The sequence below is a fragment of the Cydia splendana genome, chromosome 25 (genome assembly GCF_910591565.1).
Source record: "Cydia splendana chromosome 25, ilCydSple1.2, whole genome shotgun sequence".
Taxonomy (NCBI): domain Eukaryota; kingdom Metazoa; phylum Arthropoda; class Insecta; order Lepidoptera; family Tortricidae; genus Cydia; species Cydia splendana.
The window spans coordinates 3,051,532-3,076,850 of NC_085984.1; the positions used below are offsets into that span (position 1 = coordinate 3,051,532).

The following is a 25,319-nucleotide window of genomic DNA, read 5'->3' on the forward strand; positions in this document are numbered from 1 at the left end:
TAGATTAGTCAATTGTATATATATCTGTATAGTATTAGCGCCGACTGTTGAAAATTAATATACGGCTATCTGCCATCACTCCGTGTTTCTCTTCGCTTCATCCCGCACGCCCCACCTCTCGGAGAAAACTCCCCTACAAAATAGTAATAACATGTAACAGTAAGACACGGCATTTTGTGCTCGTATGTTACATAAAAAGACAGTATAGCTTCACATAATTACTAGCCTAAGTTGACTTAGAGATGTAAAGGTCTCTAAGTGTCAGAAACATTAAAAATATAGGTATGTACAATCAAAAATAAAAATAAAATAAATAAATAAATACTTAGAGATGTATAATGTCTCCAAGTGTCCAAAACTAAAATTAAATTAAACAATTTAATCAAGCGAGAACATCATTGTCTCATGTGTCAATTCTACTGGACACTAGCATATTTAATTCACAATGTAAAAAAAAACAATATTTATTTAGCTCTTATTATACTAATGAAATTAAGCTACCTGCTTAAAGGCATCTCTATCGTTTATAAAATCATTTACAGTGTAGTACGCCTTACTTAACAAGGAGCGCTTAATGTGCGACTTAAATTTGTGAAGTGGTAAATTCACTACATCAGTGGGGACTTTGTTATAAAAACGTGTACAGTTCCCGACGAAAGACGTACTAACCTTACGGAGGCGGTGGGCGGGCACAGCAAGCTTATGTTTGTTTCTAGTGTTATAGTTATGGATATCACTGTTAACCTTGAATTCGTGGATGTTTTTCCGAACATACATAATATTCTCTAGTATGTATTGAGATGCAACGGTAAGAATGTTAACTTCTTTGAATTTCTCTCTTAGGGATACTCGAGCGCCCAGTCCATAGATGGAACGTACAGCTCGTTTTTGCAGCACAAATATTGTCTGAATATCTGCCGCTTTTCCCCACAACAGAATTCCATAAGACATAACACTATGGAAGTAACTAAAGTATACCAGCCTGGCCGTCTCTACGTTTGTTAGCTGTTTGATTCTCCTCACTGCATAGGCTGCTGAACTAAGTTTTCCGGCTAGAGTGCCTATATGTGCATGCCATTGCAGTTTGGAGTCTAGAGTGACTCCCAGGAAAACAGTTCGATCCTCAAATTCCAGCGTATCACCTTTTATTTTAATCTTGCTGTTATTTACCTGCTTGACGTTAGGTAGCGTAAACTTGATGCATTTGGTTTTCTTGGCGTTCAAAAGCAAATTGTTTGCCGTAAACCAGTTTACTATGGTTGATAGCGCGTCATTAATGCTCTCGAAGCTATTTTCCTTTCTGTCCACTTTAAATATAAGGGAAGTGTCATCTGCAAATAACACTATATCATGTCTATCTTGCACAACTTTTGGTAAGTCATTAATGTATACCAAAAACAGGAAGGGACCAAGAATTGAACCTTGAGGCACTCCGAGGGCTACCGGGGACCCCGCCGATTGAGTTCCATATACAATTGAATACAAGTACATATTGCTCACTTAAAGGTATAAGCTAGGACGTTGAAAATAGTCTGAATGGCTTCAAGATAAGTAGGGCACCGTCAAACCGCCATACCTCTTTGGTTTACTCGACTTGGCGGGGGCACTCCTTTGCCCCCATATTAAGCGGGTACTAATAATCGTATTAAGCGGGTAGTATAAAAATCGTATTAAGCGAGTGTTATAAGAAATACACTTACGTTTCGTGTACATCATGTTGAAGGTGGTAAACGAGGCCCCGGTACATATAGACCCCACAACGGCGCTCCAGAACTCTGTTCTGTTCTCAGAGCATATTCCCACTACCTGTCCCTTTCTGACGCCTAGGCGAGACAGAGAGATGGCGAGATTCATCGCCTTTTGGGCGATTTCGCCGTAGGTGATGGTTTCTTCTGTGGTTCCATTGATCTGGAAATAATAAGAGATATGGGGCATTATCTATGAAAAGGGACCTTATTGTCTTGGCGCATACGCCGCACAGCGTCGCGCGGCATTGTATTTATATCGGAGCATCGTTAATAATGGCGTAAGCGCCATAGACAATAAGGTCCCTTTTCATAGATAACGTCACATAACACTGATTTAAACTTTCACGATTATTAAACATTATCAAACTGCACAACGGGACTTAATCGCGTATTTAAGTTTTAAGATTTACCTCCGACGTTTCGAGGACGGCGTTGTCCCCGTGGTCTCGCGGTGGCTGAGCATTTGCTGGAGTCAGGACCAAACCACTGGATTGAGCTGCATAACCCTAAAATCCTCTCCACGGATCGCCATTTCTACAGTAGAAAAGTGCGGGAAGCCATTGAAATCAAAAAACATTGCAATTTTAATCGGGACGAGGGTTTTAAGATCTCATCCACATGGAATCCAGTCATTAGTAAATGTAAGCGGAAACGAATATCGACAGTCGATAAATCGAATATCGTTAGTGTTGTGTGTCGACAGAGTGACATCCCTAGTGCGCAAAACGTTCAAACTGATAAACAAGACCAAGTGCGGGTAGTTCGAAAAACTCGCGCGGCTAGAAGATGTTGATGTCAACTTGAGCCAGTCTTCTCCGAGACCACGGGGACAACGCCGTCCTCGAAACGTCGGAGGTAAATCTTAAAACTTAAATACGCGATTAAGTCCCGTTGTGCAGTTTGATAACGTCACATATATGAAAAAAAAAACATTTGTGACGTTCCACGGAAAAAGGTACCTTATGGCGTCTGGCGCTTACGTCGCATGGCACCACAATAATATTGGAGCGGCGTTAATAATAGCGTAAGCGCCAACCGCCATAAGGTACCTTTATCCGTGGGACGTCACATTTATTTTCAGGCAATAAGGGCCACTCCACACTAGCGTCTTTTAAGCGTCGGCGTCTAGTCGGCGCTATCGTAAATAGCGTCGCTGCGCAGTTACACCAACGTTGCGTCGAGTAGCAGCCATAGGCCCATACATGAACTATAGGGGGCAGCATAGGAGGTGTCGTTTATGCTTCCGATGTAGCCCACTAGATGGCAGAACCTACTATGCACAAGGAAACGTACCGACGGGAACGGTAGATGTTAGCACTTGCTTTGGCAATGTACATGTGCACATATGTTTCCGATTCAGGCCACAAGATGATAGACCCTTCAACGCGCACGGACCCTATCATCATCATCATCATCAGGCTATAGTAGTCCACTGCTGGACATAGCCCTCCCCTAAAGAGCGCCATAGCGCCCTCTCTTCAGCTTGTCGCATCCAGCATCTGCCTGCAGTCTTTCGCAGATCGTCATCCCACCTGGTTGGAGGGCGTCCTACACTACGTTTGCCGAGTCGCGGTCTCCACTCAAGAACGCGTTTACCCCAGCGGTTGTCGGTTTTTCGTGCGATATGGCCAGCCCACTGCCACTTCAGCTTGCTAATTCTTTGAGGTATGTCGATTACTTTGGTTCTCTGGTCCCTATACAGTGTTTAAATTAACGAAAAACATTTACTCAGCCCGTTAATGAACGGGTCACACTGAGCAACTTTTATTTTGGCTGGTGCCAAAGATAAAGTTGCTCAGTGTGACCCCGAAAAATTTCAATGCTAGACCAGCAAAATGTATGAAACAAGCAATTTTTTTTCGCGATTTCGGGGTCGGTGCCATAGTAAAAGTTACTCAGTGTGACGTACACATTAACGGGTTTGAGTAAATGTTTTTCGTTAGTTTACATACTGTAGAGTTGACTAGACAGCGCCACCGACGCTCGGGAGACGCTAGTGTGGGGTGCCTCTTAGTTCCACTTTTAATTTCTGCCTACATCTAAAACATGGAGGTAGGCTGTATCAGGGACACAGCCGCTATGGTTGACGTGAAACGTGGTGTGGACAGCTAATGCGAAAGCCGAAGGCCAATTTTTTACGCAGCACCTTTACAGGCGGAATCAATTTTTTCAGTATACTTGAGACTCAAATGAGAATAACGGGATATATATTATGTACCAGAGTCGTTACCTTTTATAGTATTGTCCACAGAAGTGACCTTTTCTAAAATATGTTTTTTTACCCATAGGTATATAAGAAAGTACCCAACTAAGATAGTAATTAGCAATAGGAACTCGAGATTGTCAAGCAGCTTCATACGTTCTATGTGTTTTATCAAAGTAACTCGCGCCGCCGCGCCGCCGTAGATTCTAATGCATTATTTGAGGAGATTAGCATGTTTTACTAGGGTAAAAGTGGTATGTAAAGAACCGTTTTTGCTTTATCTTACTATTTCAGGTATTTTGCGTCAGTTTTGTGCCCTTTTTTTCGCACACGGTGGCCTCAAACAAGTGATAAAAATTCTGTAAAAAATGTCACATTTTTATTTTTTAACAGCTTATTATAATTCCGCGTGCTTTATTTTAATCATGTTTCATTAAAATAAAATAAGATCTATCAAATGACATCAATTTTACTGAAATCGGTTAATGGGCTGATGAGTCATTACTAAATGAACACTGAAAATAGGGGTCATTTTTGCTCCGAATACGTCGTGTCTAGCGCAGAATCAGCGCCATCTATGTCAGCGGCACGTGCTGTTCCGAGTAATGGCTACTTTCTTCTATATATCTATATTAAAACTATGTTTATAGGTATTATAGTTTCGGAGATATAAGCCGCCGCGCCATAACACTTTTTCGTTACATCGGTTTTTGATCCGGCACCTCTACTACGGGTTTTTAAAGACGTTTACCTACGTTTCACGTCAAAAGTCATAAGTGACGTAAACGTATTGTTGATTAATTATATCAGGCATAACAATTTTGATAATCCCTCATTAAAAAATGCCTCATAGTACCTAAAGGGGCCCACTGATTAACTGCAGTCCGCCGGACGGTATCGGCCTATCAGTTAGAACGAAATTTTGACAGTTCCGAACAACTGACAGGCCGTTACCGTCCGGCGGACTGTTAATCAGTGGGCCCCTTAACACCACACTTACACTGTTAAGCAGTAATTAATTAAATAATTTCAACCCTAATGATTAATTAGCGTTAATTACGTTAATATTAACCTTAATTTACCATTTCAGTTGAAATTATCTATACCAATTCCGTTAACACCACTCTGCTGCACCTGCTGATAAGCAAACCCCGTTATCAATGTAGTAGTTAAGACCGCCTGTTGCTATCATTATTTACACTACTAGCAAAAAGCAGCGCTTTGTAAGGGCTCGCGGAGGTTTTCTACCTTAACGTACCGAACCGGTTGCTGTCCGGTACGCCTGTCTGTTACAGCTTTTACTTTGTCCTTTAAAAACGTGTCCAGACGACAAAATCAAATTGCCAATATCATCCACACGTAATATACAATTTCATAAGTGCTTATTACATCCTACACGGCCGCCCAGTACTTTTTGTAAGGAACCCAACTGGCTTTCCTACATAATGTTGGGTTAGCGAGCCAATGTTCTTGAATAATTTTTTGCGTCCACTCCACACAATTGATTGAAAAACTATCCCGTCTGGACACCTACTGGCGGTAATCACGCTGCTCCGCACATAAACTAACGCACACAGTTCCACTAGGTACAGCCAGGGTCCAGCATCAGCTCTATCTTGGGTACTGCTCTTCCAAGTTCTCATTAAGACGTGTTAGATGACCAAAACAGCGTGTGCCTATGTTGCATCAAACACGAGCTCCACTAGGTACTGCCAGGGTTCGGCATCGGCTCTATCTTGGGTACTACTCTCCTAAGTGCTCATCAAGATGAGTCGGATGACCAAACCATAATGTGCCTTTGTTACACCAAACCTGAGTTCCACTAGGTACTGGGTCATTTTGCTGAACTGCACGCCGACGTTTCGATTGGCGTGAAGTTCCCATCATACAAGTTGCAGTCGGGTTGTAGTCCGTCTGTATCGGCCCTAAGTCACTGAAGTTTGTATTAATTATTCTTATCTTTATTTATAATTTTAGCAGTTCCAAGCAATAGTAACACTAAAGGCGCCATTCATTAATTACGTAAGACAATTTTTGCCAGCTTTTGACCCCCTCCCTCCCCTATGTAAGAAATAATAAGAATAGGCTGACCCCGTCCCCGTCCCACCAATATAATTTATTATCAAAAAAAATATTTTTATGATTGTTTATTTGTACCTGTACAAAGGTACTTGAGCTCGTTTGAGCTAACTCTACACCGTGTTTGATAGCATAGAGTGTGGAAGTATTATTTTAAAGGTCATAATTTCATAGAAATTAAAAAAAATCGCATCTTTGTGATCTTACTTAAGAACTATGAAAACCCCCTCCCACCTCCTTGTAAGAAAAAATAAGATATGTTCGACCCCCCTCCACCCCAAAATCGTCTTACGTAATAAATTAATGGCGCCAAAACTGTATCTCGAACTGAAAATACCCGATTTAAGTTTGCTAACACAACATGACTGATCATCACATCGTCAGCGTCACAAAACATACGAGTAAATTGACCTCCGCAGTAAGTATACAGCAAGATTGATTGTTCTAGTAGGTATTCACAAAAACTTAATTGCTAAAATGGGAATCAAACCAAGTGAAGCGAGGTGGGTTGAATCCAAAATTGTACCCACTTTGGTATTCATCGTTGTTAATGGCGTAAGCGCCATCGACATTATTGAACTTGAAAACACCACATAGGTATCGTATTGTCTGAATACCCACAACACAAGCCTTCTTACTTAGTCAATTTGTATAAGAATGTCCAATATTTATTTATTTATTTATTACTAACGCCATCCGTTAAAGAAAGAAATAATTAACATTAGCACGAATGTTAATTCATCATTTTGCCAACAGATGGCGCTAGTAGTAATACAAAGTGTTATTACTTTATTTTATTTTTTTAGGTTTATAAAATGATATTTTTATATTTGATAACACATCTAGACATGAATTTAAATTACTATGTTAAATTTCAAACCTAACAGTGCAGTAGTTTTTCCGTAAAGTGTACCACAAGAATGCATAGTTCGTCGATTAGTGATAGGGCTCGCTTCGCTCGCCCTAATAAATCTGTTATTGTATTTTTCTTTGTGGTGCAATAAAGTGTATTTACTTACTTACTTACTTAGTTAATTGAAAAAATGGGTTGGCGTAGGTAAATACGTTACGTCTGGCGAGGTTGCGGAAGAGTACTTCGGCGTTTCTGGGACCTCACCATATAGCAGCGAGGCGGCAACAGAGGGGTTTTAGTGGGTAAACCTGGGGTCTCATTAGCCCACAACAGGGAGTCCCACATAACCATCCCGGTCCGTCCCCGCGCCGGGTGGTATGCGTAAAGCATTTCCCCTCTTAAAAAAAAAAAAGGTAAATACGTTACGTAGCGTAGGTACGTACCTACCCTAAATTCGCCTTTAATACACTAAACCAGTGGGGGGCAAACTTTCTCCATGAGGGGCCTAAACTTGAAGGAATTTCAGAGGAGAGCCAGATTTACAGCAAAAATGTATTTTTATATTGCTGGCCATATTATACATTTTTTTTAATGACCGGCGGCGGGCCAGATAAATCCTTTCGCGGGCCGCACTTGGCCCGCGGGCCGTACTTTGCACACCACTGCACTAAACTTAGAGTAATTTCCATAAAATAAGGCTAAGATGAGCGAAGTGGCATCCTTTGTGGCAAAAAAAAAAATATTTTAGAAAATTAATTTCATTATTTTTAAACTATGTATAAGCAGATCTTTAAATGGTGATTTCAATGGATAGGTACTCGTAACATACGTGGCTGAATGAATCGGCTCCCGGACTTAAGTAATTTAAATTTGAAAGATTAATTAAAATAAAATCGAAATTCCAACGAATCAAAAATGACGTATGCCGCTTGAAAGGTTAATGTTTTACTTAGCCGAATTTGGGCACCGACGGCGAAGTTAGGCACCGACGGCGAAGTTAGGGTTCCTAGCTATACTTTTGTCAAACCTTAATGTCCCTTAATTCATTTCAACATTATACCGCTATCAATTTCATAATAACACTGTTAAAGATTGAGAGATAAGAGCTATATATTTGTTATATTGTAACTTCAAATTTTTATCTTTTATTATTTATTTTCGGCCTCTTTTATAATTTTATTGACTTTCCTCTAGTCCAGCGGTCGGCAACAAGCGACCTCTCACTTGCGGCCCGCGAGCCTCCCTGTCTATTTTGTATGTAATATTGACAAACGACAATGTCTGATAAAGTCATAAATATTAACAAAGTGCGGCCCGCGTCAACTTCGGTAACTACTATTTGGCCCTTGGTTGCTAAAAGGTTGCCGACCGCTGCTCTAGTCTTTTGTATTTAGTAGAGATGGGTAGCGGTGACTAATACTAAGTATTTACTCGGTATTTACTCAAAGCACCCGATAAATACCCGTATTTACTCATTTAGGTGGGTAAAAACGATTGCTTATAAAATATTCAAAAAGTGAGATTTAAGAACAAAATTGTCTTTTATTGAAGAGTGCTAACGTGTATTCACAATATCTATAAAATAAAAAGAATAAAGGACGCTTTATTTAGGAAAAAAAAAGGTAATTATTAGTGAGTGGCAAATTGTGATAATGCATAGTTAACAATTTTGTTTTAAATAAGAAGGTATTTACTTTTAAAATATGGCACTTAAATTTTATCGATGTTCTAGATAACTGCATATCGCGCAAAATTGCGTGTTTACGCGGCACTTACGACCTTTTATTAAGGGTTTTTTAAAGAAAACTCAAAAATGGCTCAACCGATGATGTTCAAAATATTGTTTTTTACTCTATTATACGGCTAATCTCCCGATATGTTTTCATATTTTTTCTGAACTTTGGTTCTAAAGTTATAGAGAGATAAACATTATTTTGGCCTTTCAAAACGGTTTTTTTTCCTAAAATATTCTTTTTGTCCAAAAATATTCTTAGAAACATTCCAGTTATTTTTAAAGACTCATTTAATGATGTGCAACACGTTGGTGGTTTCTGATTTTTTTTTGTGACAATTAGTTACATGTATGGAGTGTGCCCCTCTTAAAAATACATTTCTTACAATGTTGAGTACTTAATCCAGTAGCGGCTTACAAAATATTTCAGATTTATATGCCCCTTTTAGCACTCTAAATAGTTTATACCCACCAATTTGGGTATAAACGAGTAAATACGGGTATATTGAGTAAATACTGAGTATTTACTCGGTATTTACCCGTGAGTATTTACTCACTACCCATCTCTAGTACTCAACTACTCAGTGCTAGATATTTGTCTACCGTTCTTCATCAATTCTTACGTATCTACTCAAAGGTTAACTAGAAGAAATCCCTTAAATGGATAAGTTCGCCTTTGTACTGCCTATCCTGTGCCATAAATTTGTGTTTTGTACAATAAAGAGTTTATACATACATACATACAAGATTGTACATTCATTCTCATCATAGCTTTTGCTATAACTTTTTTAAAGGCGTACTCGTACCGCGTACTTAATAAATTTCCTGAAAACAACGGTACTTTATTGTCCATTTCTTCTTAAAGTTGATAAAAAATATGTTTTTGCCCAGTACTATTTTTTAAAAAGCAAGATTGCAAAAAGCATCAAGCAAGTTGAAAGAAGTACATACTTTATTAAAAGAAAAATTGACAGAGATTTTTTGGACTGTCAAGCACAAATAACTTGTATTTTAACATTTCAAAGAATGGGGGGTTAGAAAAAAATTACCATTTACTTTTTTTTCGAAAAACCATCAACTTTTGGGTTATTTCGACTCACAATCACGAATACTATTGAGTGAGACAAAGAAAAAAAGTGTCCCCAGTTTTTCATACAAATTTTAGGTGTCAGTTTTGTGACGGTCCATACAAAATGTATGTGAAAATGGGTCTCAAAACTGACATTTTTTTCTTTTTAAATCGATAGTCCTCGTGATTCTGAGTAGAAATAACCAAAAAAAGTTGATGGATTTTCGAAAAAAAGTAAATGGTACCTACACTTTTAATGTGAATAACAGCAGCTTTGTACAATTCGACGTCAAAGATAATGTTTACACTTTTACACCTTACTCCTTTAGATTATGCGTAGGCAAAATACTCAAAATACTCGGTACTTACAATAGTTTTCTCTTTATTTTCGACAAGCTTGTCCAATATAAACTCACTAAAGTTTAGATTCACTGGTAACTCCAAATCCGAAGCGCCGTATTGGTAAAAAGGGTGTCTTATCATTTTAACACAATTTCGTGTAATACGTATGTTCTTAGCGAGACCGCGGAGAGTACTGTGGTTGATAATTATGATATAACAGAGATATTGCGTGTAAACAACATTGTATTATCTAAGTGTAATGTAATATTAGATATTGTATGAATGTGGACTTTGGACTGTTAACTACGGGAAAAAGACAGAGAGTCGAAGTGCAAAATTTTTATTTTACTTGCATTGCAATGTTTGTATGTTTGGGTCAAAGCTACAATCTAGCCAATTTATTCTTTACTAGCGACCCGCCCCAGCTTCGCACGGGTTGTCAAATTATATACCTACCTAAACCTTCCTCAAAAATCACTCTATTGGTGAAAACCGCATGAAAATCCGTTCAGTAGTTTTTGAGTTTATCGCGAACAAACATACATACAAATAGACAGACGCGGCGGGGGACTTTGTTTTAAGGTGTACAATTTGTACAAATACAAATACTTTCTTTATTACGCCAAGTATGTGATGGTTTTCATATCATTATTTAGGTAGGTACATATTCAATTTAATTATTACACATTTTCTTGGTACGATTGAAAAAACAAGAGAAGGAGGGAGACCTAGAATTACTTATCTCATGATTCGGTCAAATTGTGTTTTTTGAAAAAACTAATTATAGCCAGCCTTTTATGAATGTAGTATGATACCTTTGGGTATGGTGCTTTACGCACGCTAGCGTCCCCTTCCCTCCCCCTGCGGCAACCACCCCTTTTTGCATGAAATATGTCCCGGTTCACAGATATTTTCATTTTTTGGGGAAAGTATACAATATAGGAAAAAAGTGTCAATAAAAGAAATAATCCCTATTAAATTCTTAACAAAAAAGCTTATATTATTTTTTTTGATATGACACACCAAATTCATGTTATGGCTAGATGAACTTCGACAAAATTTAACCATTGAAAAACTTGTTGAAGTTCAATATAACATAGTACGTACGAGTAATAGTACTGAAAGAAATCCTACACGGAGAATAACCTTGCAAGCTTATTCTCCGTATAAGATTTCTTTTAGTACTATCACGTACTATGTTATATTGAACTTCAACAAGTTAATACATGAATATGGTGAGTCTTACCAAAAAGTTGCATATAACCTTTTTTGTTTAGAATTTATTAAGGATTATTTTGTTACCTTGACACTTTATTCCTAATTCTAATACTTTTCTCAAAAATTAATAAAAACCGTCAACCGGGACATATTTCATGCAAAAAGGGGGGGTTGCGGCAGGGGGAGGGAAGGGAAGCGTCCGCTAGCGTGGGTAAAGCACCATACCCAAAGGTATCATACTACGTTCATAAAAGGCTGGCTATAATTTGTTTGTCTTCCCCATACATTAGAACACAACTTAACCGAATCATCAGACAAATAAAAAATAATGCCTCCTATGACGAAATTAAAAGACTGGCACAAGAAAGAAATGAGTGGCGATTACTCCACTGAGAAGAGCAAAGCTCTTGAGTTATGATGATGATGATGAATTGGTAGGTAGGTACATTCATTTTAATATTTACACATTTAACACATTTGTAGTTGTTACACATTTGTAGGTGTAGTTGTTACTCTCGGGTAAGGACCGCGCAAGGCTCCTTGCTGTCTCCCGACTTGATTGTGGACACTGGGTGGGAGCTTACCCGTCACCAAACACGGGTACTCATGGATCCAGGAACCCTCCGAATAGCCGTAGGTCTGGGGCAGTATGTGTGGTCAGCCTTAGAGAAATATAGAGAATAGAGTGCTCACTCTATACATCAGTTTTGATACCAAAACGACTATTTCCCAGTCGACATCTAGCATCGAGTAGCGGAATTATCAGTACCGCTACTTGATATTAGAATTCTCTAGTGTCGCGACTCACGAAAATTGTATTGAACAACAATTTACAACTAACTAACAACTAATATTAAAAGCAGGAGTTGAAAATAGAGTTCCGATTAAACCGGTTATACATAATATTAGCTGAAAATTGTTGAGCATTAGACTATTCGGTCGTCGGAACATCTAATGTCAAGTAGCAGTAACTGATAATTCCGCTACTCGATGCTAGATGTCCACTACGTAAAACTGATGTATGGAGTGAGCACTCTATGTATTTTTTTCTCTATGGGCCAGTTGCGCCTCTTGTGGGGCCATCGTTGATTGCCTAGGCCACCACGGATTTGCCTGCTCTACGAATTCGTAGCTTTTGGTGTCGACACACAGTCCATGAGCGGTGGGGAGACACTCCTAACTTCGGGCAAACTCGGGTCCGTTCGGCTCAGCATTGCTCCGAGCAATTATTAGGGTTGACACAACTTGACGTCCCTTTGAGTGCTCGCCCACAGACTAAGATGATGACTTGAACTTTGACAACCCTAAATAGACGAAAGGGATAGTGCCATTAGTTAGAAAGTTATATCAATATTCGACCCTGAATCGCTGTCAAACTTCGGTTTTGTAGGAAGTGTCCTTTCTGTAGGTACTGTAGTACTATTACTTGTTCTGTGCCATGGGGCAGGGGTGCACGCAGGCCCCTCAAGGAGCAAGGAGGAGGGAGGCAACGGGCGAGGCAATATATAGCGCGGGAATGCTGCCTGCATGATGGGCACCTTGCCGAGGGGCCAAGGCTTAGAAGGTAGGTTTTGGGGATTTAAATTTTTTAGTTTATACCGTAAAACGGGGTGAGTACGTTTCCCGGGGAGCTATGGTTTATGAAAGGGGAGAGAAGGATTGAGAGGGGGGTGAGGTGGGTTTTTAAGGCTACTGCTACAAAAATAATGTATTCCAATTTAAAATGGAGCTATAGTAATATTCATAATAAAAAAAAAACGATCCAACAATCTTCCAAAATCACCTTTGTATGAAAAACCCTCTCACCCCAAATACGAGGCACTACGGGGTGAGGTGGGTTTTCCTCTTTATCGTCCAAGTTATGAAATGGAACTACCCAAAATAAAATACAAACGTCCGAACCACTTATTATATACACCATTCAGTTTTCACATGTAAAAATAAAATTTTATCGAGGTTTGAAAGTCAAATTTCACCCAACTCACCCCATTTTACGGTACGTTTAGTTTTAGTTGTTTTATTTTATGAGTATCCAATAATTTCTCCCATTATATTTTTGTATCTAATTCTATTCTTAACACTATATTGCCAATAGTTATTATAAGTAAACACATGTTTTATTTCAATTGTATCTATCTAATGGCCAAGTGCGAGTCGGACTCGCGCACGAAGGGTTCCGTACCATTACACAAAAAACAGCAAAAAAAACCGGCCAAGTGCGAGTCGGACTCGCGTTCCAAGGGTTCCGTATATTACACAATTTTTAACAATCAGTGCCGGATTAAGATATGTTGATGCCCTAAGGATTTCTAGGTGCCCCCTCTCCCTCGGGTCATCAAGATTACATTGATTTTTTGGTAAATTGAGAGAAGTTCATTGCCGCATTACAGCTGAGAATGGAAATCAGTCACATCATTTTATCACGAAAATTGACAGTGCCGCAGCAGTAATGTTGCAACAGAGTACCTAATGCTGTTGCAGTCGCCACCCGAATGTCACCTTTATCATAGCGTAGAAAGTAATAGAAACGCGAGCGAAGCGAGCGCGGAAATGTTTCGATATAAAAACGCAATATGATAGACAGTTGTACATTTTTACTTTTAGTATGGAAATCAGTCACATCATTTTATCACGGAAGTTGACAGTACTGCAGCAGTAACGTTGCAACAGAGTAATGTTGCTGCAGTCGCCACCCGAATGTCACCTTTATCATACCTTATAAAGTAATTGAAAACGCGAGCGAAGCGAGCGCGAAAATTTTTCGATATAAAAACGCAATTTTAGTTTTAGTCCCAACCAGGCGCAAAACCAGGATTTCATACAGAGAAGGGATGGGACAGTTTTCTATCAGCCTAGCTTCGCATAGGGCTCGATATTTAAGGGTCTCAGCGAGGTTGTTTTCATGCATAAAATATGCAAGAAAGCAGAGAGCTTGGAATTGAATTGGCGAAGTGTGAGAAAGGCAGTAGGCCCAGCTGCGAAAGAGGAAAGCTTGGATTTGGATCCACGCCCAAGTGTAATTAAGGCAGAAGATCAACTTTGCCGTAAGGCAGAAGGCCTCGCATAAGACCTAACGCCGAACCGCAAAAGAGTGGGTTGAAATCGAATCAATGCATGTAATCACGACTCTTCTACTGCTACCGATTGTTTCCCAAAGAATTACGCGCCATTATTTTTGCAAATTAGCTTTTGGACAGCTAAAAAAATCGTGTGGTAAAAACGATGTGTCTGTCCCTAATTTTAAAATTTGTTCACCTTTTTCAACCTGCCATTTTGGTGCCCTCCCTGAACGTGGTGCCGTAAGCACGTGCTTGTTTTGCTTATTGGTTACAAAGTCTTTATTAATTCAACCATTAAAGTCGACGAGTACAAAAAACTTTAAGCTAGCTCTCAATTTAACATTTTTTTAAAACATTATTTTTAATTTGACCTTACAATTACTCGTAAGTAGGTAAGACCGTTAAATATTTAAAATGATTATCTTATCAGAAAATTATCACCAATTACTCTAAGAAAACTACTACTCTAAGTAATCCGGCACTGTTAACAATGTATTTTTTATGTGAAACGTGAGTGAAATCTCTTTAAAAAATCCGTAGGGGTCGGATTAAAAACTGTAATTAAGTCCGACTCACGCTTGACTGTACATTTCTAATAGGTTTTCCTGTCATCTATAGGTATAGACCTATTTTATGTATTTTTTTCAAAATTTTAGACCTAGTAGTTTCGGAGATAAGGGGGGGGGATGGTCATTTTTTGCCTATTTTCTTGAATAACTTCTAAACTGTTGATTCGAAAATTATAAAAAAAATTTATTTGAAATCCTTACAATAAGCTCTTTCATTTGATATGTAACATGATATAGTTTGAAAAATGTTTTTTTTTCATTTTTTCATTTACCCCCCAAAAGTGGCCCCCATGTTTAAAATTCATTTGTTTACGTTACATGTCCGTATTCGGGTCACAAACTTACATATGTGTACCAAATTTCAACTTGATTGGTCCAGTAGTTCCGGAGAAAATCGGCTGTGACAGACGGACAGACAGACAGACAGACAGACAGACAGACAGACAGACAGACAGACGCACGAGTGATCCTATAAGGGTTCCCTTTTTTCCTTTTGAGGTACGGAACCCTAAAAATCACGTTTGTTTTATGGGAGCCCCACTTAAATATTTATTTTATTCTGGATTTAGTATTAGTTGTTATAGCGGCAACAGAAATACATCATCTCAGAAAATTTTAATTGTCTAGCTATCACGGTTCATGAGTTACAGTCTGGTGACAGACAGACGGACAGGCGGACAGCGAAGTCTTGTAATAGGGTCCCGTTTTTACCCTAAAAATATCCATGATGGCACGTGAGCGGAGGTCTGAGGATCTTGAGGGAGTTTGAGAGAAACAAGCGTGTGCTATCTATGAAGTATATTATATTTGAAAAGTGAACTGTATACATCAAAATCCGCTAGCCTAAATTAATTATTATTTATTACAGCGCCACCTATGAAACTGTATAGGAAACTATGTACCGTAATGGAGGCGTATTGATCATCGATACGCCTCCAGTAAGGTACATAGTTTCCTATACAGTTCCATAGGTGGCGCTGTAATTAATAATAATAAATTTAGGCTAGCGGATTTTAATGTATACATTTCACTGTATGTGTTATAAATTGAAAATGTGTGTGAAGTGAAATGTATACATGATTTTGATGTATACATTTCACTTCACACACATTTTCAATTTATAACACATACAGTCTATCAATACGAAGTGAAAGTGACGGCGCGATACCTTTTTATACATTAATCGAACCCTAAAGTGTATATTCATAAGGATGAATAGTGTCTTCGAGAAGTGTTTGTTTACATGATAAAACAAGTAAGGACTTATGATAAAATAAGATATTTCTATATATCATTCTAATAAGAAATTATATTTTTCAATTGTTATTTGGTTGAATTCAATACTTTGTGAGTTTCTTTAAGTATGCAGTATTTTAAGTGATGATAACTGTGTAATTCCAGAGAAAAATGACTTCTCGAAGACATTATCACACTATTCAATATTCATCGTTAAGAATATGCACTTTACGGTTCGATTAGTGTATAAAAAGGTCAGATAGATGGCGCTGTTAAATATACAGTTAAACAGCTCATTTGAAAATTCCTTCCTTACTAGTAGTATTCGGGTTTTGCCATCTCATATCCATTAGTTTTTGCGCCAAATTAACGACGTCTTTCATGTCCAACTCTAGTTTCATAACCTTATGGTACATTGCAAAATATGACTCGAGCGGCAAGTCCGGCTCGTGAGACCCTGTTGTGACAAGAAAACGTTTGAGAAATTATCTTATATACTTGGTCAAGCAAATCTTGTCAGTAGAAAAAGGCGTGAAATTAAAATTTTCTATAGGACGATAACCATTCGCGCCTACAATTTTTAAATTTGCCGCCTTTTTCTACTGACAAGATTTGCTTGACCAAGTTTAAATACCTTTAAGGCTCCGTCACATTGACGCGGTAGCGCAACCGTGCGGATTGCGCGCGCGCGCACAACCAGGGCTCGGAACCGGTATTTTTTTAAAACCCCGTAATAGCCCAAAATATTGAATTATTTTATGCTCTTTACATAGGACTGAATCATATATTTAGGTAACAACTTTGTATTATTAGATTGTCCCATTAAAAATGAAATAATAAACCAAAGAACGAAAAAGAACGTAATAATACCGGTATTTTTGTATGGAGCAAATACCGGTTTCCGACCCCTGCAAGCAACTGGGAATGCACAGAACGTTATGAACTACGTCACATTGCCGTAGCGGCACCGCATTCAATCCGCTCTCGATACACCGACCGAATGCAGAGCGGCTACCGCGAAAATAGAAATTCTCAAATTGCGGGGATCTTTCTCTTTTACTCCAATGAAGGCGTAATTAGAGTGACAGAGAAGAATCCCCGCAATTTGCGAACTTCGATTTTCGCGGTTATAGCCCTGAGCCGAGGCCGAGCGGTCGCGGTCACTCGCCCGTCACACTGGCGCGTATCGAAGGCAGGGCGATTGTGCTGCATTGCTGCATGCGCCCGTAGATGTAGGCCAAGAAGAGTCTGCAGCGATTTTGATAGCCCACGCAGTGCAAGTGTTATTTATACGTCAAGTTTGACGTTTAAAATAACACACTGCGTTGGCTATCAAAATCGATGCGGACTTTTCCCGGTCTGACTCTAACTTACTTTACTATTAGAAGTATAAGAACAAATTAAATAATTTTCAGAAAATATTTTAAGTTGTTTTTATTTCAAGTACGAGTAGAAACACTACTATATAAATTAGGTATAAACTAAAAGGGGGCGCCATAAGCCTTCAGTAAGAATGGGTGCATAATATACTTGGAAAAATTCGACCTATGCCGCAGTGCAGGGCTAGGAAACCGTTTTATTTTTCAAACCAGTTTCGTTCATTCACCCGGGAACTAAAACGATTTCGTTTCCATTTGCGGTTACCGGATAAAGAACTGTTCTATTAAGATACTGATTTATGCGTTCGCTTTCCGTCTTTGTGGAACGAAATTAACCGGTTAAATTAAAAATATCAAAGCGAGATAGAACGAGTAAGTATTGCTATCTCTTTCACGTATGACAACGAGTTTAACCGAGAGTCTCCGAAAGCCAAGTGTAACCGGTATTATATCGTTCCCTGCGAACCATAAAGTTCCGTTCCCTCTTCTTACCGGTTAGGAGAGAGAACGTAATTTTTTAGTTTGCGTTCCGTCAATTAACGTGTTTATTAATTAATAAAATAAATTAACTGTGTTGGAACGGTATTAACAGGTATTGAATACCGGTTCCGAGCCCTGCCGCTGTGGCCCGGTGGCCTAATGACACAGGCACCTGCCGCGATAGCAGAGGACGCTGGTTTGATTCCAGCCTGGGGCACTGGAGGCCTTGGTCACTCTTTTTCTTATAGTTCGTTTTTTTAGCATTAGAAAGAAGGTAAGCGATCTTGACATGTCTTTTAATAGAAAAACGCTTTTTAAATATCAGTAACTATTACAGAAAACAGAACAATATAAATGATCGTATTAGATTCATATTTGTTACATATTTGCCATAAGTTATTTTTAAAATGTATTATTCAATTAAAAGACACATCAAGATTGTTTGACCTTATTTCTAATGCTAAAAAAAAACGAACTATAATGCTGACATAATAGAGCCGGATTACTTATTAAAAATAGATTTAAAATCAGTCTATAAAAAGGTATCTCCGGAATACTCTATGTATATATATAGGGGATGTGTTACCATAGATGTAAGTAAATTGAGGTAAGTAGATATGGTACCAGGCGCACGATCGTGAGCCATTAAATATAGGTTCCGGAACCTATATTTAGTTAGTCGTATGGGTGACGCCACCTGTCAAGTTGTCAAAATCGTTGGATCAAATTTTAGTTTCGTCAACTATGAACGTCACACGTCTACATAAATAAAAGGTCATTATGTGTTACCCTATAGTGTATTCATGATATACAGTCGCCATCAGATATATCGGAGCGGCCAAGGTGCTCACAAATATCGGAACACGCCTCTATTGTCAGGGCGTTAGAGCGCGTGTTCAGATATTGTGAACACCTTGGCCGCTCCGATATATCTGATGGCGACAGTACCTACCTATTTTAACTAAAAACGTAAACCTATTCTAATTTTTAAATTTAATTAAGTATAGTATACTGAGACTCCACAGTCAAACAAAATGTAGTTTTGTGGAGCATTGTATGTAACAAAAAAGTTGTAACTTCTAGTATAATAAATAACTAAATAAAAAAATACTGGGAAATGCGGATAACTGGAAGATAGAGCAAATCTGCATATTATTTTGATGTGTTTTTTAGTATGTCGTAGAAATAGATTTTTTTTAATACCACGTCGGTGGCAAACAAGCATACGGCCCGCGTGATGGTATGCAGTTACCGTAGCCTATGGACGCCTGCAACTCCAGAGGTGTTGATTGAACTAAAATACCTACTAAATTAATATAAAATTCTACTGTTATCTGGAACTTAGCCATTTATAAAGAGATTGAAGTGTGATACTGATAATGTAAGCGCACATACTAAATTAAGACATACAGGCCTATTCGGATTTCGAGATATTCACAAGATCTTGAGGCCATTTTGAGATCAACTAGATCTACATTAGATATCGACTAGATGTGACTTGGATATCTAAGTCATAACTTGTCGAAATCGTTCAAGAGGACCTCCAGAATCGCGGAAACGGCAAATTTGACATATCTATCTTACAAATATCTTTAAATTATCCGTATCGTAACTTGTTGAAGTCTAGTAGAAATCTAATTCATTTTCCGAATCGAGCCGATAGAATGATCATTTGTACCCCAATTTTAGTGCCGGATTACACCGTATACCGGACCACCGAAGTGCCGGATTATCGAGATTTAACTGTATATGACATTTATTTCAGTTTATAATTAACTTACTTTGACTATTCTTTTTGTATAAGGTGATTTATTTCAGTTTATAATTAACTTACTTTGACTATTCTTTTTGTATAAGGTGATTTATTTCAGTTTATAATTAACTTACTTGAACTTTCTTTATTGTATAAGGTTTCAACATGTTGCTTGTAACCATAATACATGGTCGAATATAGTGATAACTGCTGTTGCCTGATGTCCCTCATAAGGGCGAAGCAGTAACCGATCTTATATTCAATGGTTGAACTGTATTGCATTCTCAATGCTTGTCCGTATGCCAATTTATACCTGTATAAAAAAATAGAGTTAGACCAAGAAAAGTCCTAGACTTCCTAGACTTAGATTTAAGCTTTGCCGTCATTTATTTTAATTTAAATTATTACCGTAAAATGGGGTGAGTAGGGTTCGCGGGGAGAGTTGGGTTATGAACGGGGAGAGAAGGGATGAAAGGAGGGTGAGATAGGATTTTAAAGCTACTGCTACAAAAATTATGTATTTCAATTTAAAATGGAGCTATAGTAATACTCATAATAAAAAAAAATATATCCAACAATCTTCCAAAATCACCTTTGTATCAAAACCCACCTCACCCCAAATACGAGGGACTACGGGGTTAGGTGGGATTTCCTGTTTATCGTCAAAGTTATGAACCCAAAATAAAATTAAAACTGAAATACAAACGTCCGGAACACTTATTATATACACCATTAAGTTTGCATATGTAAAAATAAAATGTTATCGAAGTTTGAATGTCAGTTTTGCACCTACTCACCCCATTTTACGGTACTAATAAGTAAGAGCATTTATTTTACATTTTGCCATTTTTATATATTCCGACCTTTTTTGCCACTTTTGTGTTATTTATACTCAGAATCACGAGCTCTTTCAATCCTAATGGGATAAAAAAATGTCCCAGAGTTTTTTTCCTATTGTGTTACCATTTCCCTATATACCTACTTTGTATGGCGGTAGCAAAAAGGAAAGTTTGAAAAATGCATGGAAATTTTAGGACACTTTTTTTCTCCTATAAGGATGAAAAGGGCTCTCGATCCTGACTAGAATAACACAAAAGTGGCAAAAAACGCCACGATATATAAAAATGGCAAAAAATAAAAGAAACGCTCGTAAATGTTATTATTTTACCTTATAGAATAGAATAATAGGACTATTGTGTGCCCTTACAGGGTGTCATAATTTGACCTTATATAACGTCTAATGTAGGTACATGACAATACAATATTAAATAAATGAAATGAAAAGTCTGCAGTGATTTTAATAGCCCAGTTAGGTTAGTTAGGTTAGGGTTAGGTTTAGTTAGGTTGCGCAGTGCAAGTGTTATTTTATACGTCATAATTTCATAGAAGTATGACGTTTAAAATAACACTTGCACTGCGTGTGCTATTAAAATAATTTCATCGAATTTGACGTTTAAAATAACACTTGCACTGCGTGAGCTATCAAAATCACTGCAGACTTTTCTTGGTCTCTCTAGTAAATTATATAACTAGGCCAGGGCATAAAAGTGATCCATTTTATCCTCGACCTATATCGATATTTTTAAGAATCAGAGTTTCACGAGTTAGGGTTCCGTACTCAAAGGGTAAAAACGGGACCCTATTACTAAGACTCCACTGTCCACGTCTGTCACCAGGCTCTATCTCATGAACCGCTATAACAACAAATACTAAAAAGTACGGAATCCTCGGCGGGCGAGTCCGACTCGCACTTGTCCGGTTTTTTTTTTTTGAAAGCGCTCTTGTATACTATTTTTCTTAGTTTACGCTTTTCAGCCGGAGGCACAGAATAAATAATAGTACTACCGTACAGAAAGGAAACTTCCTACAAAACCGAAGTTTGACAGCGGTTCAGGGTCGAATCATGCTGTCCCTTTCTAATATATGGCACTATCCAGGGCCGTCTTAAACTATGCTGGGGCCCCTGGGCAAATAAGAATGTGCCCAGGGGCCCATTAATTAAATATGTATACTGTTACTGTCTATTACGTGTGCCCTTATGGTAAAGACGCGCGGTACTGGCACTACCCTTTCGGCTATTTTAGGGTTGTCAAAATTCAAGCCATTATCTTATCTGTGATCGTGCACGCAAAGTGTTCGTGTGTGCACGCAAACGTCAAGTTGTGTCAACCCTAATGCTCGGAGCAATGCTGAGCCGAGCGGAGCCGAGTTTGCCCGAAGGGAGGAGTTTCGCACCCCTGTCATAAATGTCTGTAAAAACCTTATTTTCAAACTATGAACATTTGAATAACTATAAACAAGCTTTTAAGATTTCACAGCGTCTGTAAAAGTATTTTAGTAGATAATAAATTAGACCAAGATATAATAATAGAGTTAGACCAAGATAACTCTGCAACGATTTTGATAGCATAGACTGTGCAAGTACGTGTTATTTATATATACACAGGGTGGAAAAATAAGTCGGGCCCTGGAGGGAAACTACCTTAAATCCTTAAGTTGGTTCATTTTACTTAAAGGAGACATTCCTTTATTTTTTTAAAGAAATAAAACTGCATTCAAAAATATTTTTTTTCTTCAATTTTGCTTGTCTAAAAATATTCTTGAGTACTAAATATTCGATTTCATGGATATTTTGTACGACAGACGAGTGTAAGACCTAATGTTTCTTGGAGAAATGCTATCATTAACATTAGATGTATCGACTAGTAGAAAAAAATAGTGAGTGTTTATTTTTTGGAAGTTTTACTCGGTTCAATTCCCCGTCGAGACAAGCGAATTTAAAAAAATCTTTGAATGCAGCTTTGTTTGTTTTTAAAAATAAATGAATGTCTCCTTTAAGTAAAATGAGCCAACTTACGGATTTAAGATAGTTTCCCTCCAGGGCCCGACATATCTTCCCACACTGTATATATATATATACACCAAGAAATGTCATCGGTGATCAGGAACCGATTTTTCTAATTCAGTCATCGATGGCGATCACATTTAACTATGGAACCAACCTTGAAATCACAAAAAAAATTTTGCCTGTTTCATACATTTGGGTTGGTCCGATGTTGATATGTTCTATGAGAGAGTTAATTTTTTTTCGCGATTTCGCGGTTGGTTTCATAGTTAAATGTGATCGCCATCGCTGACTGAATTAGAAAAATTGGTTCCTGATCACCGATTAAAAATCATCGTGTATATAAATATGTGTTATATATATATACAGGATGATTCATGAGACGTGAGCAGGACTAATCCTGCACACTCAGTAACTGATAATTGATCGATCACCGTCGTATTTAGGAGAAACAACAACACTGTTTCCTATTTTTTAACTTTTTGGTGAGGGCAAATTTAATTCTCAACAATCATGGTCACCCTACAGGACCTACTTAATAAACATAAAACCTAATGGCATTTTGATTACGAAGAAAATAAACTGTCAAACTTGAGTGAGATACGAGTTTTCAAAAGTAACCAGACAGTGATGACAGTAATGACATTCAATTTGACACAGAATATCGGTAGTTTAGTATTCTAATTTTAGGGTGACCATGCATGTCGTAAAAAAATTCATAACTTTTTTTTTCAACACGACTAGGAAATTTACGTTAACCTCACTAATACTGATACGAAACAGTTGCTTATAATTAAACATATGCGCAGTGTTAGTCCTGCCCACGTCTCCTGAATCACCCTGTATATATATATGACAGAAAACTACCTTGCACCGTAAACAAACTGGGACATCAAATCGAAGGCCCTCTTCACGGCGGCGTCGTCACTTAAATTCCCTCTGCTCCTGCTGCTTAATATATTTTTCACGGGCTTTCCTTTCTTCCTTTTCTCATAATTTTTCTTCTCATAAATAGCTTTTAAGTTTTCAAAACGACGTGAAGTATCGTTGATTAAGTCCATTTCAAAATTTGGTATGACGCTCTCTGTATTGGCGATCATAATTTCTAATTCCCCCGCGGTGAGGGGGTTCGTGAACTTAAAATCCCTTGTCTGCTCTTGGAATTCTTTCATATTGTGAGGAATTAAGTTTTTGTTGAAAGTATAGTTTACGAGGGCAGAGATGAACGGGGACACTGAAAATACAGATTACAGATAAAAAATAAAGTAATAAAATGAAATAATATTTTTTTTATTCATTGTATGTGTTAGGTTACACTGTACAGGGTCGGTGCCTCTTTTTTAGTAAACAGGCACCGCTCTTCCTTAGTTGCTAAGTGAACTGAACAACAACAAATTATTACATGAATAAAATTAAAAGAAATAATATTAACATTTCAGTTAATAACAAAAGTGGTAAGAGATAATTTAACTTTAAGCTTAAATTAATGAGAGAATGAGTGATGCGTGTGTGCCTGTGTGCATGTGCGTGTGTGTGTGTGTGTGTGTGTGTGTGTGCGTGCGTGCGTGCGAGCGTGCGTGCGTGCGTGCGTGCGTGCGTGCGTGCGTGCGTGCGTGCGAGCGAGCATGTGTGTGTGTGTGTGTGTGTGTGTGTGTGTGTGTGGGTGCGTGTGTTTGAGTGTTTGTGCGTGTGTGTGTGTGTGTACAGATGGTAGTGCATAATTATTTTTGACTGAAATAGCATGAAAGTGTACAAACGGTGGCCTTAATGCCGAATGGCATCCTCTACCGTCAACTATAGGGCCAAACAGAGATACCTATAATTGGTGATATTACTTACTAAGTAAAAACAAGGAAATAGCAGATACAAAAATCATGGCGGTTCCTGCTTCTTTTTCCACTAATAATGTATTTTAATGTCCAATATTCATAGAAATATTAACATTAAACACAAACAATATAATTTCCAATTACAGATCAGAATTATATAGCCTAGGTATAATACAGGGTGGCCAACTTGGGAGGTACTTATGCAACTTTTTTAATTATGGCGGCAACGGCAATTATGACAGTTGTTGTATGAAAATTACTTTGTGTAGATACGGCAAATTTGTTATGGAGCGGTTTACGATTGAACAACGTGTGTTTTAATTAATAAAATGTTCTACTCAACCCAATTATGTATTGCGGAAACTCTAAGAAAATTGCGACCAATTTTTGGTACAAATCACTTATGTTCGCGGGTAACAGTAGCTCCTGACTTTTTTCTGTGGGGCTATCTAAAGGGACGTGTCTATGCTAACAGTCAAATGAACCTTCAGCAATTAAAACAAAATATTCGAGACACAGTCAATGAGATAACGCAGGAAATGTGATGTGTGATGTGCGTGTGTGATGTGAGGAAAAAAAAAAGAAAATGTGTGAAAATGTGATGAAAAACGCGATGAAAAGGGTTCACATCTGCCATGCTGCTAGAGGTGAACATTTGTCTGACATTATTTTCCATATTTAATAGGGAATATTAGGCAAAGCTCCGCGTAGGTGGCACCTTTGTGGCACATACAGTAAACAAACCACATTGACACATCACACGTCACGTCAATCACATGGCCTACCGCGAAACAAGAAAACCGAAATTTCGTTATCTAATCTCTCTATCACTCTTGCATATTCGAGCGATAAAGAGGCAGATAACTAAATTTCTATTTTCGTGTTTACCGGCCCTTGTTAACAAACGGCCTTGATGCATCAATGT

General features: G+C 38.1%; 2 protein-coding genes across 2 annotated transcripts in view; both read right to left on the reverse strand.

Annotated features, from left to right (window-relative positions):
* Positions 1-10,200, reverse strand: part of LOC134802747 (uncharacterized) — a 29,487-nt gene extending 19,287 nt beyond the window's left edge. The window contains exons 1-2 of the mRNA XM_063775431.1: positions 10,054-10,200; positions 1,701-1,908 (exon numbers count right to left, since the gene is read on the reverse strand). Of these exons, the coding sequence (XP_063631501.1) occupies positions 1,701-1,908; positions 10,054-10,167 (322 nt within the window). The 5' untranslated portion in view covers positions 10,168-10,200. The remainder of the gene's footprint in view (positions 1-1,700; positions 1,909-10,053) is intronic.
* Positions 10,201-15,962: 5,762 nt separating this feature from the next.
* LOC134802800 (uncharacterized) lies at positions 15,963-24,491 on the reverse strand. The gene is made up of 4 exons (XM_063775517.1): positions 24,405-24,491; positions 23,433-23,799; positions 19,855-20,033; positions 15,963-16,565 (listed from the first exon to the last, which is right to left on the reverse strand). Exons 1-4 carry the CDS (start codon positions 24,439-24,441, stop codon positions 16,402-16,404), a joined length of 747 nt encoding a protein of 248 aa, XP_063631587.1. The 5' UTR covers positions 24,442-24,491; the 3' UTR covers positions 15,963-16,401.
* Positions 24,492-25,319: the final 828 nt, after the last annotated feature.